Raw genomic sequence first — 7,976 nt, 5'->3', positions numbered from 1 at the left:
TCCCTCCCCCTTATAAATGTCCCCTTATAAATGGAAAGGGCCACCTTTCCATCCTAACTTTGGAAGAGTTTTCCCTCCAGGCTTGTCTCCCTGACTCTGTAAGTAATTACAGCCACCTGGTGGCCATATGGGGAAATGACAGATGGATTGGCCCCAAAAAATCTAGTGAGACCCTCTTTTTTTTTTTTTGAGATGGAGTTTCATTCTTGTTGCCCAAGCTGGAGTGCAATGGCGCTATCTCAGCTCACCGCAACCTCTGTCTCCCAGGTTCAAGCGATTCTCCTGCCTCAGCCTCCCAAGTAGCTGGGATTACAGGTGCACGCCACCACGCCTGGCTAATTTTTTGGATTTTTAGTAGAAACAGGCTTTTGCCAGGTTGGCCAGGCTGGTCTTGAACTCCTGACCTCAAGTGATCCTCACACCTCGGCCTCCCAAAGTTCTGGGATTACAGGCATGAGCCACTGCGCCTGGCCAGAGATACTCTATGGAATAACTTTTGGTTTGGGGGTCTAGGGGAAGCAGGGAAAGGGAATCCTGTGGATAGAGACTGTAGCACAGGAACCAGACATCCTATTCCTCCGTCCTTCCTTGCCTACTAGGACACAGCATCCCCCCACTAGTTATAGACAGATGAGTTCACTTAACATTTGAGTTCATTCAAAATTTATTGAGCAGCAACTGTGTGCTCAGCAATGAGAATATAGCAGTGAGCGAGATGTGAACAAGATCTCTGCCCTCATGAGCTTACAATCTAGCAGTACAGCCAGCCTATTACAGCCATAATTTTACAATTGTAACAAAAACTCTGGAAAATGCATGGTGCTAACCGATTTATCAGAAGTCTTGACCCACCAAGAAATAAGAAAAGAACTGAGGAAGGAACATTTAGGATCAGCTAGGCAGAAAGTGAAAGGAAGCGTGTTGCAGGCAGAGAGGACAGTGTGTGAGGGCTCCGCGGCTTGCAAGACATGTAATGAACTGAAAGCCAGTGTCTGGGCCGTAGAGAACAAAGAGGAGTGTTGCGAGATGAGCCTGATTTATACAAGGTCTTTGAATTTAGGACGTTATCCCAAAAGCAGGTGGAAGCCACTGAAGAAGCTAAGGAAAGTTCGATGTTTAGGTTTGTTTTTCATAGCTGACTCTTACTGCAGCATGGAAGGCAGAAGTGGAAATGGGAGAACAGGTTAGGAAGTTTCCATAGCAGTTTAGACAAGAGGTGATGGTAGCTTGGAGAAAAGAAGATAGGTTCCAGAGATATTTAGGAGACAGATTACACTTGATGAGTGACTGGATGTGTGAGGAAAAGGATGTGTTTCCGGCAAGAAGCATTGAAGTAGGAGTCTCTGGAAGAGGGACAGATTTTGGCAGAATGAAGACATCCCGTAGGCACAGGACAGGCCCTGAGACTTGCACTAGAGGAACAGCATAGCCTTCATTCTTAAATAGTTCAGGGTTTAATTGAGCAAACAAGGTACACGTAATTGCAGAGTTGATTAAAGATCAAAATGACTGATTTAGATAATTCACGGACTCCTGCATTCCATGGGATTAGATTTAAATCCTCCACCTCACAGTAAATTCAGATAACTGCTGAAGCCAACAGTAATGTTTCCTGTTCATGCCTCTCATAGCCCCTCAGAACACCTATACAGCCCAACGGCATCTCACAGGGGTCACCTTCTCCTGCGCTGGGCCCTGATGCCCCTGCCAGAAGGCACACTGAACTCCTCCTGATTTGTGTTTCGCTTGCTGCTGCCAGGAAGTTCACCTGCCTGTCATTCTCAAATCTCCCCTCCTTAAGTTAAAGGAGACCAAATCTAGCCGCTGCCCCCAATAGTGGTTCTCTTTTGGTCACCAGGAGAGTTTTCTGACTGACTTAACATCTCTCTTTACATTACCCCTGTCAAGTTCTCTCTTTTGGAGTCACCATCTTGCAACCCTGTCTTCCTCATCTTCTCCAAGTGGCAAACTGCCTCCTTTTTCTCCCTCACCAAAGTGTCACTAATTTGCTGGCCTTTTCCCCACTCTAGTTTTCCTTCAAGTTAGTAAATACCCACCTCTTTGCCCCAAAAAGGTCAGGAAAGAAATTTGGGGTATGGGATTAACAAGGAAGTAGCCCCAATAGCTATTGCTTAGCTGACACTTAGCCTTCCTTGCCTCCTCTTCGCCACAGGAGAACTCTGCAAACTCCCAGAGACAATAACTGCTAACTGTACAATAGGACCACAGTTTCCTATTGTGCAAGGAGCCTAGGAAAAAGCCACATCCCAAATACTTGCTCTGAGAACAGTGGTTACAAATGTTAACATGAGATTAGACATGGAGATGGTCCCTTTATATTGAGAGAACATGGACTTTGGAGTTGGGTAGACTTGAATTTGCATTCTGGCTCTAGTGATACTACCTAGTGTGCCTTTGAGCTATTAAACTTTTCAAAGTTTCAAAGGACTTATCTGTAAAATAGTAATCCACCTTACAGGGTAGTTGCCTTGAAGAGGCTATTTGGGAGGCTGAGGCAAGAGGATCACTTGAGCCCAGGAGTTTGAAACCAGCCTGGGCAACACAGTGAGACTCTGTGTCTATAGAAAATTAAAAAATTAGGCATTGTGGCGTGCACCCAAAGTCCCAACTACTCAAGGCAGAAGTGGGAGGATCACTTGTGCCCAAGAGCTCCAGGCTGCAGTGAGCCATGATTTTGCCACTGCACTCCAGACTGGGTGACAGAGCAAGACCCCTTCTCTTTGTGGGGGTTGGGGGGAGAGGGTATATGAAGTACCCAGCATAATATCTAGCCTGAATTGCCTATAATGACTCACTTCCTTTCTTTCCCTTGGGTTTCAGCTGCCAAATACTATTCTACAAGTAAGATAAGCCAGCTTTGTGTGGTCAATGATAAACATTTCCTATTCCTGTCTTTGTAATTCCCATCTTCCTGCAGACATCTCATTTCCATCATTGCCAAAAAAGTCCTTCCATCCCTCACCCCTGTAGAATTACTCTCTCTTAACTATCAAACAGTTCTGCCTGAACTCTGACTATCCTCTTCTACATCTCCCTAAACCAAGATACTTGATCTTCTTGTATCATTCCTAAAGATTAATTCACTGATTTTCTCAGAGCAAATTGTAATGAAGGCAGGGAATAGGACCTTTACACTTCAGAAGGGCACAGGCTAGCTGCTAGAGAGGAATGGAGATCTAGGCCCAGGCACCCCTCCGCCCCACCACTTTTCGTCAAGGCACAGAAAAAGCCAAACTCGAAATATGTCTTGAGTGTACATGAGTGTACGTCTCCTTTCCTACAACTCTGTGAGATCATCATTGAAGTACAGAAGTATTGCAGGTGTGTGAAGTGTACCGTCCATATTGAGATAGTCAAATTCTTCCTCCTCATCCCGGATCCCATTCTCTTCCAGGGTAAAATCCATGTTCAGGTTCTTCCCTTCATATTTCCACGTGTAGCTGGCAGCATGTGCATTATAGGGGAGATAGCGGTGTAGGATTTCCCATATGGACTCCAGAACCCCCACCTGGAGAACACAGAAGCACCCCACCCCCAGAATTCTGGATGGAGTATACACATATACACACTAGGATCAAAGTGCCTCCCTTGGCAGATAGCAGCTTCAGGTAATCTACGGCCCCAGAAAAAAAGCTGAAACTCCAGCATGCAATGAACAGGCCCAAAAGACCTACAGCTCTTAATGGCAGCCACTTCTAACTACCAGATGGCCATAAAGGGTCAAGTGTCCCCTCACTATATCCGTGCAATAGAGTAGATTAAAAAGAAAGTTCAATTGCTGTCCAAAACAGCGTGTAAGAGTTTTGAAGGACCACCATCACTAAGATGCATAAACTGCTGTTCCCAGGCTTATAAAGGAGTCTCTTGTCCCCGTGTGACCCAGACACTCCTAGAATTACCAACCCTGGGGACCTAGGTGCTGTGCTTTCCTCAGTTGCCTCAATGTAAAGGGCAGAAAATACACTCCCACTGGTTATGGAAAAAAATGTTGCCCTGCAGATCGGCCTGGAGATTTGCTGGGATTCCCCATTCCCTCTAACCTGCTCCTTGTCACCAGTTCTCACCTCCAGTGTGTGCTCCTGCGACGTGAGTGTGTTAATGATGCGGATGCTCCGGGTCTTGGCAGACAGCCGCCCCACCTCATAATACGACCCCTGCCACCAGGGCTTCCCAAAATCGTTGGCCCAGTCCGAACAGGGCAGCTGAGGCGGAACGTGCACAAAGCGACCCCGCGGGGTGCAGTACCTCAGGCAGCCGGTCAGCGGATCTATGTGCTTGCGGATCTTTAAAGGAGGGTTTGGGGCGAGGGGATCAGAGCAGTCATTATGCTCTGGCTAGCCTCCGCTTTTCCTTCCCATCCCCGCTCTCCATTGCCTCTACCCACAACCCCAGATTTCAGCATAACTCACGTCTTTGGTCTTTGGATCAAACCAGTGGCTGATGTCCTGGCCTGCAACTTCCACGATAGGTTTCAGCAGCAGATTCCCTTGAAAAGAGCAGCCACGGTCAATGCCAGCCCTTCAAGAACCAGGCAGACGCGCGCGCGCGCCCGCACACACACACACACATACACACACACACACACACACACACTCCGGCCCCGGCCCAACGTGTGACCCTTACCCTTGTATTCCTGTGCCAATGACGTTAGGTCGTACACGCGTCCCAAGTAAGATACCCAGAGGTCTTCGGGCCTGTTATGTTGGGCCACCTCCGCCGGCGTGAAATAGCGACGCTGAAAATACTCCAAATCTGGCCCAGCCACCAGGCCCCGGCGCGGCATGGCTCTTGCTCTGTCAGTCACTGGCTCTCTTGGTTACTCCTTTGCTCCTCAGCACGCACTCACTACTACTACGACCTCCGTCGCCTCCGGGAGCCGAGGGGAGAGCGTTTATCCGCTGACATGGAAACCATTGTCCTTTTCCGGCCACCGTCCACTGAGATAAATATCAGGGGGTGAGGCTTGGACCGCACGTGTTCACGGGAAACGTAGTATGAGTCCCACACGGGGCATATAAGGATCAAGTAATTGAGTTGCGCCGCTTTCAGGAGTTGGGGGTGGGCAGAAAACGAATACGCTCCGTTTTAATTTAGCGGCCTGGGCTACATGGGATATTTATGACAGACTATCTCTCTGAGACAGAAAAACAAGGGAGGAGGCAGTATGAGAGTGTATTCTCGCTAAATTCCAGAGTTTCTAAAGGATGTGTAAGAAAGTAGAGGTAAAGGTCTCGCGATATCGTAAGACATCCGGCGTGGTACGCTTCAGTGAGCCACAGCGCTAGAAGTAGGAGAAGCTCGCGAGATCTCTGCCGTTGCCGAGGAGACTAGGAGGTGGAGGAGAGGTGATCTCGCGAAAGGAAAGCGGTCGGGAGCGCTCGCGAGATCTCGGACCACCCAACCTGAAAGGTGCTTAGGAAGTTGAAAGGCCCAGAGGAGGCCTCCGGGCAAATGGCCGGAGCTGGACCGACCGTGCTGCTACGAGAAGAGAATGGCTGTTGCAGTCGGCGTCAGAGCAGCTCCAGCGCCGGGGTTAGCACGGGCTCTGGTTCTGGGATTGAGGGGCAGTCGAGCAGCAAGATGGAGGGGGTGGGGGAACTGCAGCTCCCGGCAGCCTCTGGGCGTTGTGTGAGCGCCCCGCGGGCTGCCGGGAGCTGTGGTTCCGCGGGCGGGCAGCCGGGACTGCGCGGTCTGAGCGCTTGTTCCACCCCGCGCAGGATTCGGACGGAGAGCGCGAGGACTCGGCGGCTGCGCGCGCCCGGCAGCAGCTAGAGGCGCTGCTCAACAAAACTATGCGCATTCGCATGACAGATGGACGGACACTGGTGGGCTGCTTCCTCTGCACTGACCGTGACTGCAATGTCATCCTGGGCTCGGCGCAGGAGTTCCTCAAGCCGTCGGGTCAGTGCCTGGGGAATGCACACCCGCCTGGAAATGTGGCGGAACCTTACGCAAGGCATTTCCCCTTCAGGGCCTGGCTGCAGCCCTTGTTTTCTGGGGCTCGTTTTTGTGGCTCAGAGGGGCGGTACTGATGCCGGCCTGCTTCCCTGATCCTCTGATCCTTCTTTCCAGATTCCTTCTCTGCCGGGGAGCCCCGTGTGCTGGGCTTGGCCATGGTACCCGGACACCACATCGTTTCCATTGAGGTGCAGAGGGAGAGTCTGACCGGGCCTCCATATCTCTGACCACGGTGGCGCATACTTTTCAGACTTCATTAAACTTACGACCGAATGGACCTGTGTCTGTGTGTAGCTGGGATGCCAGTACAGGGATAGGACACCCCACCCCTAGAGGAAAGGACTCATCTGAAGTCGGGAGCACCCTCAACCCTCCTCTACCAACCGGGATGTCCAGGGGTGCCAAAGGTTCTCTCAAGTTCAGGGGTAGAGATGGGGGACAGGGCTGAATGATGCACCAACAGGCCCCAGGGTGGGCCCCTGCATCTTCCCTCCCACGCTGCTGCTCCAGAATTGTGGCGGGAGGGGGTGTCATCCTGCTCCGGAAGGCCCATTGTTTCCCACCCCGGCCTGGCAACACCGAGTTCCTTTAAGCTGGGGTCAGAGAACGGGCTCAGGTCCCCAAGGGGAGCAGGGGCAGGCGGCCGAGGCTGGGCCCCCTCCACTCTATTGATGGGGAGGTGCCTGGGGTCAGGGACAGATCTCTGAGTTCTGGCCAGGAAGAACGGACAAAAGCGATAAGGCCAGGGGGCTGAAGGATGCTCCTCTCTGCTCATTTGTGGCCCTGGCACATGTTTCCTGTTCCTCGGCACAGGGCAGGGGTGATAGTACTTGTGCCACTCCTGTGTTTGCAGAGCACGTTGAGTTCGTTAAATCTTTATTGATGCGTGGACACTCCTTCCCCTCCAGCCCCGCCCCCCAGCCCCGGAAATACTGGAGGAGCTGCACCATAAAAGGAGGGCACGAGATTGTTGTCCCATTCACGACGGGGCTGAGGGGAAGGTGTGCAGGTTCCAGCCCAGATGTTCAGGATTGAGATGTGGGTAGTGAAAGGAAAGTGGGTTTTCCGGGATGTGGGGGCTTTCCTCAGCATTGGGTCCACTGACGCTGCTGCTCCCAAGGGGATGCTAGGACTCCGCTCAGGCAGGGGTGGGGGCAGGGCAGGTTGGAAGATGCCGGGCTTCAAGTCCTTGGGCCGAGTAAGAAGGAGGGCAGCCGTCAGGGTTGTTCTTGACTCGAGGGTCATTAGACCCAGACCTTTCCTGATGTAGGAACGGCCTGGGACCCTGGTGAGGCCCGGGTTTGCCGCGGATGCGGCGCGCGCCGACGCCGATAAAGGGCTCGGCTGTAGGGCACCAGGCAATCGGCTAGGCGGAGGCGCAGGCAGAGGCGGCGGTAGCTGGCCAGAGCAAGCACGAGCAGCGGCACGAGGAGCAGGAATCCGGTGACCAGAAGGGCCGTGAAACCGGGGTCCCGCAGGTGCGCGGTGCAAGGGGGTGCCTGGGAGCGCAGGAACTGTGGGAGAAGAGGCGTCAGGCCCAAGCCGACCGAGCCATACTGTGCACGGGGTGGAAACAGCCCAGGCGGGTTGAAGTTGTGGCCCATAGACCCCACCGCCAGCATCACCACACACCAACACCCACACTCACACGCACACCCGGGGACGCACGCTCACCTGAGAATGGCAGAGGAAGCCGAAGCCCAGCATGGTGACAGCGGGTAGCAAGATGGTCCCCAGCACCAGCGCCAGCAGGAGAAGATTGAAGGCAGCCACCAGCAGATTCTGGGCTGTTACAAGCACAGCGCAGGCCCAACAGTCCAGGGGGTCCCGGGGCTCTGGGCCGCCACCGGGAACCGCTCGCTGTGCCCCGGGGACATCCGCCATGGCCCGCCTGGATTCCGCCCGCCTGGGCTGCTGCCCTTATAGCCCTCTTTCCTGCCCCTCCCCCGGCCCAGCCTCTCCCCACCCCCCTTATCCTGGAATGCGGCTCTAGGATT

At 52.9% G+C, this 7,976-nt stretch overlaps 3 protein-coding genes across 34 annotated transcripts in view; 1 reads left to right on the top strand and 2 right to left on the bottom strand.

The window, feature by feature from the left end:
* CHD3 (chromodomain helicase DNA binding protein 3) overlaps positions 1 to 4,941 on the bottom strand; it is a 56,700-nt gene extending 51,759 nt beyond the window's left edge. For 27 of the 31 annotated variants that reach the window (XR_010582255.2, XR_012425218.1, XR_010582256.2 and 24 more), the window contains exons 1-4: positions 4,645 to 4,941; positions 4,431 to 4,507; positions 4,086 to 4,304; positions 3,358 to 3,529 (exon numbers count right to left, since the gene is read on the bottom strand). Coding sequence is in view for 27 of the 31 variants with exons in the window: in XM_045375393.2 (XP_045231328.2) it covers positions 3,358 to 3,529; positions 4,086 to 4,304; positions 4,431 to 4,507; positions 4,645 to 4,804 (628 nt within the window). In the remaining 4 variants the exon portion in view is untranslated. The remainder of the gene's footprint in view (positions 1 to 3,357; positions 3,530 to 4,085; positions 4,305 to 4,430; positions 4,508 to 4,644) is intronic. The other 4 variants (XR_012425219.1, XM_065532703.2, XM_045375417.2 and 1 more) reach the window with 2 other exon arrangements.
* Positions 4,942 to 5,376: 435 nt separating this feature from the next.
* On the top strand, positions 5,377 to 6,252 carry NAA38 (N-alpha-acetyltransferase 38, NatC auxiliary subunit). The gene is made up of 3 exons (XM_005582805.4): positions 5,377 to 5,553; positions 5,739 to 5,922; positions 6,094 to 6,252. The coding sequence occupies exons 1-3, from the start codon at positions 5,473 to 5,475 to the stop codon at positions 6,204 to 6,206; spliced, it is 378 nt and encodes a 125-aa protein (XP_005582862.2). The 5' UTR covers positions 5,377 to 5,472; the 3' UTR covers positions 6,207 to 6,252.
* A 573-nt stretch (positions 6,253 to 6,825) lies between these two features.
* TMEM88 (transmembrane protein 88) lies at positions 6,826 to 7,872 on the bottom strand. Of its 2 annotated transcripts, none has more exons than XM_005582800.5 (2): positions 7,654 to 7,872; positions 6,826 to 7,493 (listed from the first exon to the last, which is right to left on the bottom strand). In XM_005582800.5, exons 1-2 carry the CDS (start codon positions 7,861 to 7,863, stop codon positions 7,224 to 7,226), a joined length of 480 nt encoding a protein of 159 aa, XP_005582857.1. In that variant the 5' UTR covers positions 7,864 to 7,872; the 3' UTR covers positions 6,826 to 7,223. The 2 variants fall into 2 exon arrangements, with proteins under 2 accessions (XP_005582857.1, XP_065388792.1); XM_065532720.2 differs by having other exon boundaries at positions 6,826 to 7,167.
* Positions 7,873 to 7,976: the final 104 nt, after the last annotated feature.

Source organism: Macaca fascicularis, chromosome 16 (genome assembly GCF_037993035.2).
Source record: "Macaca fascicularis isolate 582-1 chromosome 16, T2T-MFA8v1.1".
NCBI classification, from domain to species: domain Eukaryota; kingdom Metazoa; phylum Chordata; class Mammalia; order Primates; family Cercopithecidae; genus Macaca; species Macaca fascicularis.
This window is presented reverse-complemented; position numbering and strand designations above follow the sequence as displayed.

Bases quoted from the DNA above. Each gene is read 5' to 3' on its own strand.
- TMEM88 (XM_065532720.2), bottom strand. From the start codon at position 7,863: ATGGCGGATGTCCCCGGGGCACAGCGAGCGGTTCCCGGTGGCGGCCCA. The intron at 7,168-7,653 runs GTGAGCGTGCGT...ACTCGGCCCAAG, and splicing joins GCTTCCTCTGCCATTCTCAG to GACTTGAAGCCCGGCATCTT.
- NAA38 (XM_005582805.4), top strand. From the start codon at position 5,473: ATGGCCGGAGCTGGACCGACCGTGCTGCTACGAGAAGAGAATGGCTGT. The intron at 5,554-5,738 runs GTTAGCACGGGC...CACCCCGCGCAG, and splicing joins AGAGCAGCTCCAGCGCCGGG to GATTCGGACGGAGAGCGCGA. The intron at 5,923-6,093 runs GTCAGTGCCTGG...CCTTCTTTCCAG, and splicing joins GGAGTTCCTCAAGCCGTCGG to ATTCCTTCTCTGCCGGGGAG.